This window comes from Perna viridis, chromosome 6, assembly GCF_037379345.1.
Source record: "Perna viridis isolate PV_CMFRI_1.1 ecotype Kerala chromosome 6, ASM3737934v1, whole genome shotgun sequence".
Taxonomy (NCBI): domain Eukaryota; kingdom Metazoa; phylum Mollusca; class Bivalvia; order Mytilida; family Mytilidae; genus Perna; species Perna viridis.
Window position 1 is genome coordinate 44,426,005 of NC_142450.1, and position 19,180 is coordinate 44,445,184.

The 19,180-nt window shown below is 33.1% G+C and overlaps 1 protein-coding gene across 1 annotated transcript; it reads right to left on the minus strand.

Moving 5' to 3' along the window:
* Positions 1–4,615: 4,615 nt before the first annotated feature.
* LOC148615188 (transcription initiation factor TFIID subunit 13-like) lies at positions 4,616–19,169 on the minus strand. The gene is made up of 4 exons (XM_088589853.1): positions 19,013–19,169; positions 12,328–12,394; positions 11,626–11,723; positions 4,616–5,549 (listed from the first exon to the last, which is right to left on the minus strand). The coding sequence occupies exons 1-4, from the start codon at positions 19,043–19,045 to the stop codon at positions 5,373–5,375; spliced, it is 375 nt and encodes a 124-aa protein (XP_088445979.1). The 5' UTR covers positions 19,046–19,169; the 3' UTR covers positions 4,616–5,372.
* Between the last annotated feature and the right edge of the window lie 11 nt (positions 19,170–19,180).

Sequence of the window (19,180 nt, forward strand, 5' to 3'; positions counted from 1 at the left end):
TGACTCCATGAGTTATAGGTATGGAAGCTTTTTGACTCGGTAGCACATCAAACGTCCTGTTTGTTGGGACAATTTTGTTACATTTTATGGGTTTGTGTTATTCTTAAGATAATGGCTTACATAAATAATTAAAGGTGGGTCATACATGTCTAATGGACACATTTTATCTAGTTTCTATACCCCTCGTCTGACAAAGTTTGGGGGTTATAGGGATCACCCTGTCTGTCCACATTTCTGGTAAGTGCAACTCCTAAATTGTTGAAGGGATTTTGATGATATAAGATGGTATGGGATATGTAGATGTGCATGAAGGAAAGTAATTACTGTCAGATGACTCCAAAAGGAGTTGACACATCCAACTGAAGGGTAAAACCTAGTAAGCACAACTATTCCTAAGCCACTCAAGGGATTTGAATGAAATGCTTGTAGGAAAATTGGGCATCATGTACTTGTAGATCTGTAGCATGACGAGTGCAGTTACTGTTGGAGAAAATTTTGAACTTAAGGGTTTTACACTTGAAGCAGGGGACATTTTCTCTTAGTAATCTTCCAGTTTAATTTCCTATGATTGGAGATGATGTTTTGTATGTGAGTGCGCCAAGACATGTTTACAGATTAAGCGGTTGATTTTTTCTATTTTGCTGTTTATTTTTTTATTAAGAAACTTTTGCTTTTTTTTCAACGGATTATCTTTTGTCAAGTAATTTTTTAAGGATTTACTTGCCTTGTTGAAATTGAGGTTAGATGGATTAATTATTGACATGCATATAGTAATGGTCCTGTATTTTTCTGCAACTGATAGAGTCTATGTGTATTGTTGTGTGCAATACGCTGATAATCTTGTTTAAAGTACTTCTACATTTGAAATAATGAATATGGTTTATATACTGACTTGATATTTGCTTCATAGTTATATCAAAATGAATTACCTGGTACTGTAAAACTTGTCTTTTTAATCATATATTTTCGGACATTTTTTTCTGAACTTTTCATGACATATTCAGTGGTATGGACCTTATTGGAAGTGGTTTGAATTTAATGTAGTTGAAAAAATTATAACTATGATACATATGCATGACATCCTACAAAGGCCTTGAGAACACAAGTTTTCAGCTTAAATAATTCATATAAATAGGTAGAAGAATGTGGAAAAACAAGTTTTTTTGGATGGACAATTTAGTTTTTTTTTATTGCCCTCAAATTTATTGATAATTGTTGCATGCAAAGTACTATTACACAACAGAGATATGTTCTGTCAACACAGTGAGTGGCAGAAAATTATGCTTCTTTAGCTCACTTTTTGTGGTCAATTGTCATTAAAAAAATGTTACCACATTACCAACAATTACAAAATACAAACTTAATATAATTGTATTCTAGACCATATCTTTTAAAAAAAAGACAAACCAAGGAATTTTACTTAATATTTGCAGACATATTGGATTACAACCTTCAAGTTCAATACCCTACTTCTTCAAATCTTGCTTCGCTTCTTTAGAAATTACGTGAACATAAAATAGCTAATACTAAGTTATAGTTAATAGAAACCAAATGTTACGTGAGAATGAAATTAACAACAGTGAACAAATTAGCCAATGTAAATATTTCATGGCCATAATGCCCAAATGAAATGACTCTTTTCAGGTCAATAAAATAAAAGAGCTTTTTTTTTTCTTCTATGAGAGACTTTATATGGTTAAAACTCCTTTTTAAGACTTATTTGAATTTGGCCAGTTGAGAGAACTATAAGAAAGAGATTTCTTTATAAATTCTTGTCTTTAATTTTATCACTTATCAGTATACATGTATTTAAAAGCAAAGTTTCTTATCTTGCACTGACCTTGATCAATAGTTGGCCTGTATGATATAACACAGAGATATATCTCGCCTGTTGCATATGGAAGCTGTTATTCAAAACTTGATTGATGGTGCCAGTGTTACTAATCATACAACCACAAATTTTTTTCGTTTTGCCATATAGACCACAAAAAAGTTTTTTGTCATATAATGGTATCACCCCGTTGTCGTTGTTGGCATCCTTTAACTTTAGTTTATTTACAATAACTTGAGTAAAACTTATCCAATCTTTTTTGAAATTTTATACATTGTTCATACGGACATGGCGTAGGGCCACATAGTTTTTAGAGATTTAATGCCCCACCCCTTTTGGAAATAAGGGACTAAAAAGGAGGAAGAGGTGTTATCATGAGGTTTGATAGGAAAGCTTATTTTTAATCAGATTTTTAAGATTCAGATGTCTATCTTATTACTATTACAAAGCATTTATATAGCACATATCTAATCCAAATTACTTTTAAGCGCTTAACATAAGTATCCCATACTATAAAAATCACAATGCATGCAATAAAATGATACAATCAAATAAATGAAAAAGATCAAAGTCGAGATTTTAAAATGCAGTACCGTGCAACAAAAATTGGGAATGATCATTGGTCACCGATCAGTTTCCGGTCAGTCATCGATCCGTCAAACCGATCAATTAAACCGCTGATCGCATCACATGACCACAAAGCGGCTACTGTATTTTACAGTTTTTATTCTCTTTTTTGTCAATTTTACACATATTTACATAATGTTATAGATTTAAACATCAATTTATACTTGTATGTTACATTTCTTTTTTTTTTTAATTTCAAACAAATCTTACATCATTTTACATAACAAAACTGCGATCAGATCTGTCACCGGTCATCAATCCGTCAGTGATCAATCAGTCAACAGTCATTGATCCATCAAATTGTTGTGTGGGTCAGTTGAAGGACTGTACAGTAGTAAAATATTTACACCTACTACGTACAGGTTTAATAGATGCAAAAACTGACCATTAAAGTTAATATCATATAGATTTGATATCTGATCCTTTTGAAAATTTCTTACAATGTAGGCTTATCTTAAGCATTTTGGAGTTGGACCACACCAAAAAAACTACAATTTCAAGTCCAGTTTCAAACATTTTTTGTTTATTGGATTCCCTATGAAAATCCCTGCTTGCATTTTTCAATCAGATTTCAGATATCTCTTATGGTTTTTGAGTTATAAGGGATCAAAGGGGCCACACCTGAAACAATCAGCTTTTTTATTTTTGGTTCTATTTCAAAATTTATTTGTCTCTCACTTCTACGCTGAAGGGGACATAGAAAAACCAATGACGGTGCATCCATCCATCACACTTTGTGGACGCAAATCCTCGGAAACCGCTCAACTTTTTTTTGTTAAATATAGTAGGATTGTAAGTCATCATACATAGTTGATCATATTGTGCCACCATTTTGATTCAACAAATTTTACAGGAGTTATGGGATTTATTATGAATTTGTACATGCTACACTATACAAACATTTGTGGATGCAACTCCTAGGAAACAGCTCAACGGATTTTGTTCAGATTTGTAGGATTGTCAGTCACCATATGTAGTTGATCATATTGCATTGCCATTTTGATTCAACAAATTTTACATAAGTTATGGGACTTTGTTGAATTCGTACCAATTTAATTAAAATTAGACCTATAAATTGTTCCATTCATTTACTGCATATAGGATATAACAACTCTCCATTCTACTTTCTGTTCTGATGACCTTTTCAGAATCCTTGAGTTTTTCCCTTGGAACAATGCTTTCAAAATCATGAAAGATGAATTCTGATTGGCTGATCAGAAAGGTCATCAGAACAGAAAGTACAAATATTCAACTATATAACTCCAGTGAAAGCTTAGGAAAATCTATGATATTGTTACACAATATACTTCGGACTTGGATTGATTTTGGGGGTAAAGACTTGATATTTAGAAATTAGAGGCCAAAAAAGGAGGCCAGTTATTGTGTCCATAATAAATTGTAAGTCCTTATGCTTAAGTGTGTCAAAAACTAATATTGTGTCTACACTTTTCCCAACCGAACAGTGTTTTGCATGCTGCGGTCTTATCATGCTACATTTCAGGAAGCTCATAATCTTATATATTATGGACAATATATAATATAAACTCAACCATTTGACACCATGGAAGTGAACAGATTCCTCAAGTATAGTGATAATCTCTGAATAAATGGACCGTGACTGCGGGAGCATATGGATACAGATTTGTGGTAGAGTGATGGTAATGTAACTGCATACCAAAAATGATTGACTTAGCTTAAGTGGTTTATATCAAATTGACTTGATCAGAAAACTTAACATGAAAATCTTAATGTGAAATTTTAAATTTTCTTAGTCAATATTCAGGGGCTGTGGGTGAAATGAAATGGATACAGATTTAAAGTAGAGTGATGCTAGTGCAACTGCATACCAAACAGGATTGACCAAGCATAAATGGTTCATACCAAACTGACATTATCAGGAAACTGAACATGAAAATCTTAACATGGATGCCCGAAACACAATACCTTAGTCTCACCTTTCACAACATCCATTGCAGACCAGTAAAAATTATCAAAAGTCTGTTCTAAAAGTTGACAAAACTGTTGAAACTTGAATCTTTGACTCTCAAGAACATGTTTCCTATTTGCAATATTTAAATTCTACAACACATTCTTTTGTTCAAAAATAGTGTTTAAAAAGGCTGGTAATTAAAGCATGTGTATAGATAATAAATCACATTTAATTTGCAATTCATATTTATTTTCAAACATATATATAAACATGATTACCTAATCAACTGAATTAAACTATCCATAAAAAGAAAAAAAAAACAAACTGTTTATGGTGCAAAGTAGATAAAGTCATTAGACTATATATGACCTTGACAAGAGTGAAGGAATGCAAAATCTCTAGAATTCATCATCTCAAACTAAGAAGATGTATATACATTGTACAAGTTGTATGGCTTAAATTCAATGGTTATTCAAAAATGAAAATATACTTCATAATAAAATGTTCTGCCAGAATCTTGGTTCCCTTGATTACTCTTTTACAAACCAATGTGCATGACATAAAAATTAAGAAACATGCCACTGATAAAACTAGCACCTTTTTTGTCTTAATGTTAATTTTGAGAAATCAATAAACCTGTATATGTTTATTTTAAAATAGTCTTTTAATTTGCTACATATAAATTTTACATACACTTTCAGAATTAAAAAAAATTCTAAAACGAGAAGCAAATATATAAAAGAACACTTCCTATTTACAAGTTAATAACTGTTATTAATAACTGCATCGATCAGACTTAATTAAGAAAAAGCACAGATCTCTTTCAATTATGGCAATTCATCTATTCTGAGAGATATATTAAAAGCGAGTCTGCTCTTTCATGGGTATGATCTCACCCATTCCATTGCTAATTGCATTATCTGCATCTTATGCCATTTCACTTCATAACTATTTATATAACTCCTAATTAGAATTGACCAATGCCTATTTTGTAGTAGCATATTTGATTTCATCAAAGGCTTTTCTAGCTTTTCTGAGTTCTTCATTCATCGTGAGTAATTCCTTGACTCTGGAGTATTTTTTAGGATCTTTCCTGATAAGAAATATAATGTCCTCCACACTGATCCTCCCTGGCCTCCCAACCTCCATAGCCTTCTTTGTCTACAAATATATATTGAAAAAGTAAATAAATAAAATATCTTGACTTAAAAATAATTCGATGACAATAGATTTCTTTACACTCTAAACATAAATTATTATTCATTTCTGTATATTATTGTGGCTTTGTCTGGAGACTGGACATTTCTTTGCTTTGTCTTTGGCCCTTGCTTTAGTTTTATTTTGTCCTCACTTCAAAGTATCTTCAATCATAAATAAATGCAAACAATTATTTCTGAACTCTCACTTAATTCCTTCTTATCAATTTCGATAAAAGCTAAAAATAATGGGAACTGCATCTGGAACAATTTTTTGTATTTCACACAAAATTCACAAGAACGTATGAGAACTTATTACATCATTTTAATGCATTTCTACAGTTTCAATTAAAAAGAAATAACTGACAAACTACATGTAAATAATGAGAAACCAACCTTAATCCTAGAGGGGTAACCTAAAGATCATCCTTTGAGAAATAACTGATCTACCAAAACAGGTATAGCTACAGGTAACCAATGATAATCTAACGTGCATCCTAGAGGGGTAATCCAAAGATCATCTCAGGAGAAATAACTGATCTAACATAAGAGGTCAAACTAAAGGTAAATTAACCCAAGAGAAATAAAATTTCAAAATAATACCAGGAGAAAAATCACAAATCAACCTTTGACAATAGAAAACCAGAGATCCACCATGACGATGTTACAAAGTTGCTTAATCCTGGAAAAATGAAAAAGTTATTGACAACATCTAATTAAATATGGATAAGTGAAAGTACAGATCCTTGGTGATGTGAAACAGCAGATTAACCAATGAAAAGTAAAACCAGAGATCCAAAATGGAGATCTGAAACTGCAGATTGGCCCTGGAGATGTGAAATCAGAGATCCACCATAGAGATTCAGTATGGAGATATGAAACAGTTGATTAACTAAGGAGAAATAAAACCAGAGAGCCACAATGTTAAGTTCCGTTTATTAGCATGTTCCTTATTTCCGGTGATTAGTAATACCCGTATAGATAGCGGGAATTCGTACCTTCACTGAGGAGATCAAGCAGGCGCCCGAAGAGACAGCAACAAGTAAGACAATGACTACTGGTGAGTCTTAACTGCTTAAGTATAGCTAACATTTAGTTTTTATGGTAGCAGAGCCTGGAGAAAAACATGGCGACAAGTTTTAAGAATCCTCCCACGTTTAACCCGAGGTTAATGACTTATGAAACATGGAAGAATGAAATTTCAGTCTGGCGACTAGTAACGGAATTGAAAGCTGAAAAACAAGCACTTGCTGTATCGCTTACGTTAAAAGGAATGCACAGGACATTGCAATAGAAATCCTGGCTGCCGATCTGGCAAAGGAAGATGGCATGGCTAAGCTGATAGCTCAACTGGACAAGACGTTTTGACGGGATGATAAGGACAAAGTATACGAGGCCTACAAGAAATTTGATATGTTTGTTAAAACAGAAAGGTTATCAATGTCAGATTATATTGTTGAATTTGACATGAGATATAACAAAGCTAAAAAAAAATGATATGACACTCCCTGAAGCTGTCCTTGCCTTCAAATTGTTAGACAATGCTGGCCTTTCCTCCAGAGACAAACAATTAACCTTAACAGCATCTAGTGATGTCAATATGCCTCATGATGTCAGCTTTGCAACATATATTTGGTGAAAGAACATCTGGACCTACAGAATTCAGTGCTAATCTACCAAGTATCACAATTAAACAAGAGCCAGTATACTACACACAACAAAAGAAAGGGTCTGGGACCAAATCAAGGGAAAGGGGCACTAATCCCTTAAACAAGTTTGGTAAACGAACAAAATGTGCAATCTGTCAGAATGTTTTTCATTGGGCTAAAGACTGTCCTGACAAAGAAACTCTGTCAATCAAGTTGAGTCTGACATTGTAGAGAATTGCAATTTGATGCTTTTCATGAAGGAAGAGCCACCTGTGAGTGAGATATTTGTACTTGAATCTGCTTGTGCAGCAATTATAGACACTGCGTGCACTTGTACTGTCTGTGGGGGAAAAATGGTTTAAAGTTTTCAGAGAAAACAGGGGACTTTGCTACAAGTGCAAGTAATAGGGCATTTAAGATTGGTGATGGAAAAGTAGTTAACTCTTTTATGTGTGCAACTATACCAGCTCAGATAGGAAGTACTGATTGTAAAGTTGAAACCAAAATTGTAAAAGCTGATATCCCTTTGTTACTCAGTAAGGCATCCTTTAAGAAAGCTGAAACTGTGCTGGACTTAAAGAATGATAAGGTAACTATGTTTGACAAACCAGTTGAATTAGAGTTCACATCTAGTGGACATTACTGTATAAACATTATGAAAACAAAGCCAGAAATATATGTAAGTTCAGAGGAAAACATACTTAATATCACGGATGACATGAATACAACAGAGAAATGCAAGATATTAATTAAAATTCACAAACAATTTGGACATGCAACATATACCCGTTTAGCAAAACTTCTCAATAAAGCTGGTGTAGGCAATGCGGATACATTAGAAATTCTCCGTTCAGTATGTGAAAATTGTGACATTTGTATCACTAATAAAAGACCCAGTTCAAAACCAGTAGTTGGACTGCCATTAGCAACAGATTTCAATGAAACAGAAGCGGCTGATCTGCATGAACTAGAGCATAATGTATGGTATTCACATATCATCGATGAATTCACATGTTTTAGTGCTGGCAGTATCATGAGAACAAAAAATGCATCACAATTTATTAAGAAGTTCTTGGAATCTTGGATTTCAATACACAGTTCACCAAAATGTCTATATAGTGATAATGGTGGTGAATTTAATAATGATGAAGTATGTGACAGAGAACTTCAACATTGAAGTTAAAACTACTGCAGTCCTTGGAGTAATGGCCTTCTTGAAAGGCACAATCAAACTCTTACTGAAAGTGAAATCAGATAATAATTGTGACTGGGATATTGCTTTAAGTTAAGCTTTAATAGCAAAGAATGGACAATGAACATGGATATAGTCCATACCAATTAGTTAATGGACGCAACCCAAACTTGCCTAGTGTTTTAACAGATAAACTGCCTGCCCTAGAAGAGACCACCATGAGTGAAATTGTTGGAAAACATATTGAAGCATTGCATTCAGCTAGATTGGCTTTCACCAGAAGTGAATGTTCTGAAAGAATTCGCAGAGCACTGAGAAAACAAACACGTCCAAGTGGTGTTTCTTATCAGACAGGTAATAAAGACTATTACAAAAAAAAAACAAATAGCAAAGAGTGGAAAGGTCCAGGTATTGTTATTGGACAAGATGGAGTCATTATTTTTGTAAGACATGGTGGAATCCTTGTTAGAGTACATCAGTGCAGATTAACTAAGACATCAACATTACCTGAAACAGAAGAATATAACCATCAGACTGATAACTCTGAGCATGGTAACAAGATTATTTCTAAGGCAATGCCAGAACAGGAAAACAAATATGAAAATTATTATGATAGTGACACTGATGATGAGAATGAAGATGATAGTTATGTTGAAAACACTGAAAATGAGAATAATGAAGGTCATTTAGGCCACGTTGAAAATGCAAGTGCAGAAACAGAAGCCCCAAAACTCTCAGACATGAAAATAGGACAAACTATAAGATGTAAAAATGCTGAAAGTGGAGAACATTGTGTTGCTAAGGTCATTGGACGTGCTGGAAAGGCTACAGGTAACATTAAAAACTGGTTTAACTTGCATTACTTGGAGCCTGACAACATGAAAGGAGCAGAAATTTCAGTTGACTGAAGTAAACTAGAGGAATTTGAAAAGGTTGCTCCAGATGTGGAACCTAATCTTCAACTGATGAGGACAGTGTTATGCTTTTTGAAGATGTATCGTTTAAGAATGCTAAACTAAAAGAACTAACTTCATGGAAGAACAACAATGTTTATGACGAATGCAAAGATACTGGCCAAAAATATATTTTTACAAGATGGATATATAGTCTAAAGGACACGTCAGATGGGACAATACATAAGGCAAGATTAGTTGCTAGAGGGTTTGAGGAAATTAACAGAGATGATATACCAAAAGATTCACCCACTTGCGGAACAGATTCTCTAAGACTAGTACTGGCCATTATAGCACAAAGAGGGTGGAAAATACGTACAATGGACATTAAAACTGCCTTTTTGCAAGGTGCTGAAATAGGAAGAAAGATATTTGTAAGACCGCTACCAGAAGCTCAGTGTAAAGATGTTTTCTGGCTAATTTGCAAATGTGTTTATGGTCTGTCAGATGCTTCTCTTAGTTAGTATTATAGAATAAAAGAAGTCCTTGAACAATGCAAAGTAAGTGTATTCAAGGTTGATCCTGCTGTATTTTTCTGGAAAGATGAAAAAGGCAGTGTAGAAGGTGTACTTGCTTGTCATGTTGATGACTTTTTGTTGGGTGGTTCACTAGAATTTGAAAAGAAAGTTATAAATAGTATACAATCAACCTTTTGTGTCAGAAAAGAAGAGTTAGAGGAGAATGGGTCATTCCCTTATGTTGGTATAGAACTCTCAAAACACGAAAATGACTTACATTTAAGGCAAAACAACTACCAAAATAGTCTCCAGTTTATTCCTTGAAAAGAGTAGTATGGGAGACAAAAAGCACCTCTGACTAGAAAAGAAATAGACCTTTTGCAGTCTAAAATTGGACAAATACTCTGGATTGCAAGACGAAGTATGCCAGATGTGATATTTGACGCATCAAACCTTGCATCATCTCTTAAAATGGCAAATATACAGACGCTAAATGAAGCAAACAAGATAATCAAGAATCTTAAGACTGAAACCGTCACTCTGAAATTAAAAAAACTTGGAAAAGACAGTGTAATTAGGCTGATAATTTTTAGTGATTCTTTACTAGGCAATTTATCTGATGGAGGTACACAAGGAGGGCATTTTATTGTGCTTGTTAGTGAAAATGGACTCTTCTCTCCTATCACCTGGCAGTCAAAAAGCACTCTAGCAGCAGAAACACTGGCTCTGTGAGATGCTATTGACAGTGGCATTTTTAAAACATCACTGTACACAGAACTCACTCAGCTGCCAACAACTTGCTTAACTTGAAATTCGCAGCATTCGAGAATTGATTCAAATGAACCAAATAGAATCAGTAACATGGATCGAAACAAAACATCAGCTAGCCGATTGCTTGACCAAAAGAGGAGCGTCAAGTCTTAACCTGCTCAGGGCACTTAAAGATGGTGCTCTGGAGGTCAGGTGTTTGGAATAGTAACTGTATGCATCAAAGACTTGTAAATAGTGTACATATGAATTAGACTTAGATTTGCATGCTACGAACAGTTTTGTTGAACATTTAGATTTAAACTCTCCTTCAAAAAGAAAGAAGGGGAATTTGTTAAGTTCCATTTATTAGCATGTTCTTTATTTTCGGTGATTAGCTATACCCGTATAGAGAGCGGGAATTTGTACCTTCACTGAGGAGATTGAGCAGGCGCCCGAAGAGACAGCAACAAGTAAGACAATGACTACTGGTGAGTCTTAACTGCTTAAGTATAGCTAATATTGAGTTTTCAACACTAGAGTCACACTAATATATTACCTGCATATCAAACTTGAGCAGTAAACCTACATATTAAAATCAGAGCGACTTCAGTACATATTTAGCAAGGAGTATGAACTTAATTAATACTATTTACAGATCAAACTTCAGGAGTAAGCATAGGTAAATAACAGATAAACCAGAAAAAGATTAAAAAGCTGTTTGAACTGAGAACTTTATATGTATTGAGTTTAAATAGAAGTTCAAACTACAAAGTTCTTGGGTAAAACATGCCTAGTCATCATGATATCAATCCAGTTTGCAGTGTTGGACAAGAGCGAAAGGAATTGGCAGCTTTATGGAGAATAAGATCACCAGTTTCAAAGGTTCATAATACAGTAACCTTCAAAGGAATGGCAAATCCTGGTCACATAAGACAAAAGGTCTTTATATGCAGATCAATTTGACATAAGTCACTACATAAGGTTATTTTAGTTATAGTCTTTTTAAACAGGTTATTACTACACTGTGTATACAACCTACCATTTCTGTGAGGTATTCAATAACCAAGTCTTCCAAAATATCCACAGATTCAGTATAAGGATTTCTATCATCACCAAACCCATACATCATACATCGTACTAAAACACAATACTTAATTCATATCATATGATGTGTAAAAGTTTACATTGTACATTATAGCATTCAATTAGTTTTTAAATAAAAGGTACAGAAAAGAAAACTAATTTGTATCCTTTTTGTAAACATACACTTCTACACAATAACTTTATTGGTTCTTTTTTTCAATCAACCCTCTGTGTGAAAAGAGTAAGCTTTGAATGTTTTAATAAAGCAAAAGGAGTGTTGTAGAATTTTTATTAATTTGTAAATAACATTTGAAAGAGTCAAAATCTACTTACTGCTGTGAATTTAGAAAATATGGTGATTTTGAGATCATTATAGTTGAAAATTTGATTTCAATTTTCGTGATTTTAAGAAACCTCCTGCATCCACAATGTTAAAAGGTACAAACTGCAATATTTTTTTGTGATGTAATATAGGTCAGTCACATTTTTTTTCAATAACATGAACATCTAAAATACTAAACAATACTTAAGTAAGCAAAATCATTCAACTTAAACAAATTTGAAAACATGTGGTCCTTTCAGTTATAAAAATGCATCCATAAGTGTGCACTTTCCTTGGGTAGATTGAAAGTTGTCCTTCAAGATGCTGTAAACTTACATTCTTTTGAAAATATCTTCTTCCTCTTCTCCAAAGGAATGTCTTCTTCAGCATCTTCATCATCAAACTACAATAATGGTCAATATTATTACCATTTTGCTCTACCAGGTATATCAACATGTAATTGCATGCATTTTACAGGCATTTTTATTAATTATAATACGATAATGAATAGGAAAGAGTGAATAACCAAAATGTGATCACGAGTGCCAAAGAGCTTAGATTTAACAAGAGTGCAGAACTTGTTCTGTGCATGAGTTAAATCTTCATGCGTTCTTGGCACAAGTGACCATATTTGGGTACAAATTTATTTACTATTTATTATATAGATTTTCTCCATCATTCCTTGCAATTTTTAACATAAATTTCAAATTTTGTGAACAGTGGATTGACATTCATATCATGACATTTTGTGATGTTTTGGCTGGAGAAAGTCAGAGAGTGAAATTACAGAATTTATTTAACAGTGTAAAATATCAGTTTTTTTAACAAAGGGAACATTTGGTAAATTACTGCTATCTCTATACATGATATAGTGATATAGAATATTGCATGATTAATATTTGAAAATATCAATTCTTAGTACTAATATACATGTATTTTAAGTAGGACAATATTTTCTAATAGTTAAGTAAAAACCCTTCTATTGTATAGCTAAGCTTAAAAGCAATCAGCTTTGGTATTGATGCAACCCTTACTTTTGGTAAGAATTTTGACCTCATTCCCAAAGAGAATTATGGTCCAAATTTCCCAAATTTCAACAAAAAATTCCCAATTGTAAACTGAAGCATCATCTCGATACTTATACATGATGAAAATGGATATATGTAAGATGTACAAAAGCCTCTCTAAACTCTTAAATGTACCAAATTAGTCATCCAGTGGTTAGTATCAAATTCAAATTAAGCAATTCAAAAAACGGAAATTGTGAATTTCTGTGTAAAAAGTTACAGTTATCCCAGTGACTCTTTAAAATAATGAGCTGACCCATATATTATATTGTATAAAAAGGCTTTTACACAAATGTGACAATGTAATAAATTTATCCTCATTTTTTTAAAGTCTATCATTTAAAAATGAATTTCCCAAAGAGGGCTAAAGAGATTATTCATCCAATTGCCCTTAAAATAATTTAATTACCAATTACCAATTGATTATTATGTGGTTATTTTGATTCATGGCTTCACACAAAAGGGATGATTAAATTAAATTGACAACCAACATGAAAATATCTACAAGATGCTGTCAATTCCTGACTAATTCAATTGATTTATGAGAATAAAGATATATATACACATGTAATGTTAAAATAATGAGTAAAATCAAAGGACTGTCAGCACCAGAGGTTTTTGATTCTTGTGAAAATTGTAGCATGAACAAAATTTCGAAGATTACATGATGAAAAATAAAATTTTGATCATACATTTGCATTTTTCATATTTAATATCAAGAACTGTTTTTTCCCTAATATGTATAAACTGAATGTCTGATCCAACTTCACACACAAAAACAAATTTTGTTCCATTTCACCTTTTCCATAAATTTTAAAAACTGTCTAAAAGTAAAATTTCATTACATTAACATTAAAAAAACTATACTAACAGATTATTTATTATATTCAAATAAAACCAATTTCAGCTTAAGAAAAAATTTTCTTAAAGAACATAAGAGTTCCAAAAACTTGACAGATGACAATTTTACTTGGTTAAAAATCACTGCCCTTCATTTCCTGTTTATTAATAGTAAACTAGTAATGAAAAGATGGAGAATTTGACTGATAAGTGAGTGAAATGGAACATGCTTAACACATTTTATGCTTCTTGACACATTACTGCAAGAACTAAATTTCCTAAATGCATATTATTACTAAATATTTTTCAAGGCCAAAAAGGAGTCCCTCAAATTTTCAGTTGATATGAAGACTAGATTTCAATTCTATTTGCAGAAATAATAGAATAAATTGAGCTGAATAATGGCAAAACACATATTTACTGGATATAAAAGAGGTATTGAATGATATAAAAGGAATAACATTTCGGGTACATTTTTGTGTAGTGTTCAGAAATAGTAGGGAAGTTCCAGTAATAGAGCAGCGACATAAGGTATAAAATGTATTTTGATCCTGAAGGATCAAAAACCCCAAAATAACAGTGTTCATTCAATACTGAGCCCTTGTGCCCTTGGCGTGGATATTTAATGTATGGTGCAAAAAAAGTGTGGCATGTGGGACCTGCCAGCACACAGTATTTCACAAGCTGATCAATGAATTTCCAGAATTTTTTCGGTTCCATGTCCAGACATGTTGTTGTTATTTAATGCATCAATGGCCTTGACCATTTCCTTTGGGCCAAAATGCTGGTAGTGCAGCTGGGGACTTATTCTTTCCCCTGACCCTGCAGAGGGCACACAATAAATTACAGATGAACCCCACTGACTGATATCAAATGGACATGGCTGGCAATCCTTGAGAATTTGGAGTAAAATGGAAATCTGAATGTCTGTTGCAATTTTCTGGAATGAACACAGATTACATCATAATGAATGTAAATTTTTTGTCAAATTTATATTGTCATTGTAGTAATGTAACGTAGCTAAAAACATTAAAATTGATTAAAGATTTATAAGAGTAATCCAAGGAACCAAGTTTATAGCAGTAATCAAGCAGTAATCAAGGGAACCAAGGTTATAGCGGTAATCAAAAGAATGTAATCCAGGGACAAAGACCAGACATGGAAAACAGACATACACAACAAAGAACATAAAGTAACTAAAATCATATGAAGTAAGAAATGCAAATGAGTAACTCGGACTCCACTAAAAACTGGAGCATGGACCAGGTGCACCGGTAGGGTAAGTGTCCTACGCTTTTCTAGAAACACCCACCGAGTTGCTCATAAAAGGTCAAGTCTGGGGTAGATGAAAGAGAAAAGAAAAATTATGACCCGTTGAATGAATCAGTTTTCATGGCACAGATGGATACACCATAACGATCCACGAGTTCATGATGACAACCATAAAACTTTTGTAGTGATGACTTCAATCTTGTAGCAACATAACCCTGCTCCAGAAGCCTATTTGTTAGAATTCTAGTGTGATACAAAAAGTCTGTGTAGTCTCGACACGCTCTGGCATAACGTATGAGTTGTGATATGAACACTCCATACGCAGGTGCTGAAGGGATGTTGCCACAGATGAAAGGAAAGTTGACAATCTTGAATGAAAAGTCATCACGTTTGTTGTGAAGTTTGGTCAATAGTTTTCCTTTACCAACGATTTTTAAGTGTAGGTCAAGATATGAGGCTAACTTCACAGTGTCTGTAGTATCCTTTATCTCAAGTTCTTTGGGATAGATATGATGTATCAAATCCCCTAAATTAGGATTGTTTAAAGATAAAATGTCATCTATATAGCGGAAACTGAGATAAAAAGATCTAGCTAAGCGATATTTTTTCTTTCGGATCAGATCAGCTATAGTCAGCCTCATAAGAGTGAAGGAATAGGTTAGCAAGTAGAGGAGCACAATTTGTTCCCATTGGAATGCCGACCATTTGTTGAAAAACGTGTCCACCACACTGGACAAATATGTTGTCGATTAAAATTTCCAGCATTTTGTAAACATCTTCTTCTGTATAATTGGAAGATGATTTAGAATTATTTCTCACAAAGTATGAGGAATCTCTAACAAGAACTATATATTTGTATTTAGGTGTACCATCTTTTTTGGAAAAACAACAATGTATAATGTTTTTAAGTCAGGATTTTAACTGAGTATGTGGAATAGTAGTACACAGTGTTGAAAAAATATAGGTTTTAATACTATTATACTCTGATAATAGTCTTGAACTGATTGTCTCCAAAAGATCTTCTGAATTTTTCAGGATCCACATTGAATTAATGCCACTACAGGAGTAACAGGTGTTGTGGTAAGACTGCAAACCCTCTTTGACAGCTGTGAGTAAAGAAGTTAAAAGTTTTGAAAGAGGTTCAGTGGTACACTTTGCAGATCCAGCTATGTAACATTGTTTGTATGGATTCTTATGGAGTTCAGGAATCCAGCACATATACAGTAAATCACAGTCATCGTCCTTGGTAGAGAGACCAAAAGAGGATAGAACAGATAATTCACAGGCACACATAATTTTCTTAATGCTACAAAAGATTTTCCCCTAAAACATTGTATTATATTTTCAATACAATATTCTTTATTTCTTTTTCTGAAATTTCAACTAGAGTAAAGCAAAATTGACTAAAAAAAAGGGGAAAAGGACCCCATACCTTATACCTCTGTCCAAACAAAGTATTTTAAAGGATCAATAGTCCAAGCAATTATTATCTGGATGGAGCATTGTGACGTAGTGTAAATAAACTAAGATGAAATAAAACGGTTTATTCACACATCAAGTCATAGCTCGATATACAAAGATAGAATAATCAAAGCAGAGAAGAAGAAGTAGCTAGGATTATAAGAATCTGTCCTGATACTCAATTGTCTTTCGTATTTAAAAAACTTTGTTAAAGGAGAAGACCATGTTATTGTGCAAGTCATAAACATCGAAACAAATCTATTAAATATTCATGAAAATTAAATTGAAACAAAATAATTTCCTTTTCTTAATTAATTAATCGAGATTTATAATTAGGAAATTTGAATTTCCCGTGCCTATGGGAGCCACCATGATCAGTTGAACTGTGACGTCACGAAGTCGGTTTGTAAAGTGAAAGTAAACAGGAAATTGATTACAATGTCCAAAGAAATTGCAAGTTTGGGACTTTTCCCCTATAATGTCAACCCAAAATAAATAGAAGAAGAAATTTGCAGCCAGATGACTATTATTTGTAAGGAAAATCTTATGGCTACTTCTGAATAATGTTCGTGTTGCTGGTAAAAAAAACTTTTAGAACATTTCTATTTATCATTCGTGCAATCGTAAGCTTGACAAGTCATCGTGTTTTGGTGATTAGATAAACATGATCGTAGAAATATTTACAGAATATTCTTTGTTTACATATTATTTGCACTACTTGTATCAGTACCAAACCGACTTAGTGCACATTTTGCAATAAAGGTTATTTATTTTTGTTTACATGGGTATGATTTATCATAGCCTAACTTAATGCAAAGGTGGTCTTTCCCTTTAATAACATTCTGGATCGTATAGTGAATGTCTATATATGTTCATCAGTCACGTTGTTCTTAGTAGTAACACTTATTTCATTAACTGATTAGTAACTTAACTAGAAGAGAATAGAGTGAGGATATAGATATTAGTATTAATGAATGTTTATAAACAAACACTGGTCACTGTTGTTGATGGTCTGTGTTACATAACATAATCTAGAGATGTCCAAATAACTAATGATGATAACCAGTATGTTACAGCAACATCCTATATATGTAGAATGTAAGACCAGAAGTATGAACAGCTGAAAAAATATTCTGACAGAAGTTGAAATTTGTCGACACAGATTGCGCAAGTTTTTGGCCATGTTTTGTCTTCCAATATGTCAATGGAAACAATTTTGCATTTATTTATTTACTTAATAATAATTTGGAAATTATTGCCAATATTGCCATGTAGAAATGCATTGAGCTTTCCCAGAAGAAAGTCTCACGCATAGCCTATAATCTGGATCACCTTCAACTTGAGACAATGAACATCAAATTTTGAGATTACAAAAAAATGATTGACCTATGCAAATAAAATCCATTTCTCTGAACTTGGGACCTTTTGCAACTATAGGCAACACTAATACCATGGTGTTTGATTGGCAAATTAAAAATATACAGTGTTTGTAATGTTGCTATCGACTTGTTCACGTTACAATGGCAGACATCTTTTTCTTTTAGAAGCAGCTGGCGGTAGACCCAATTTACGTCACAAAGGACGATGGCCTTTTTCTATGCAATGGGGAATTACTATAGTAAAAGTAGATGCTGAACAGCTGATTTTGACAGCGCATTGTTTGTTAACAAACAGTTACAGAAAATTTTAATTCCATTATTCTAAGAAGTTACATATGATACTACAAAATCAAAGGGAACAATGATAAGACGAAATACACGAAGCCGACATTAAATGGACAGTTCTGGTGGAAATGGTGCAAAACTTTTTTATATTGGCAGAAGATGACCTGATTGGTCTACATGATGTCGTGAAGAAAACCGGAAAGAAATTATGCAAATCAGTCATTACTAGGTGATGAAGTCGGCCATGACAGAAACAAGTTTACAATGGAAATCCCCGTAGGGTATTTTAAGAAGGCAGAGTTGCAAATTCAATGGACCAAAAAACAATGTCAACTCAAAAAAATCGTTGGTTGATGCATTATTTTAATTTTTTATCATCCATGAAAGAATGAAACATATTTTTATATACATTTTTTATCAATAAGTGGGAAGGTGACCCAGAGTATAAAATCATATTCAGCCTATAAAGGGAAGCATAACAATCAGATCTTAAAAATACCACGATATATGTCATGATTATCTGGTCTAATCACAGGAGTAAGCTGTAGATATAGACATTTTCCCTTTTGTTTTGGAATTTATGAAGTTATGTATGAAGACATAAGTTGACAGAATGGACACGGCATTAATGTAAGCTTGAGGTCACTTCCGAATGATGTTCATCGTGTGGAATCACACGTGGCTCACTTTAAAATAAAGTAATTAATGAAATTAAACCTGTTCTCCCTTTTCACTGCTTTCAGTTGCCATGATTGGTATGCCCAAATACCATATGTCCGTTTTTTCTTTATTTTTCAGTGATTCAATACGATTGAGTTTATAGTTTTTTAATGTTTTTTTCTTTTTAATCACATCATCATCCTTATAATAATACTTTGGTAAAGT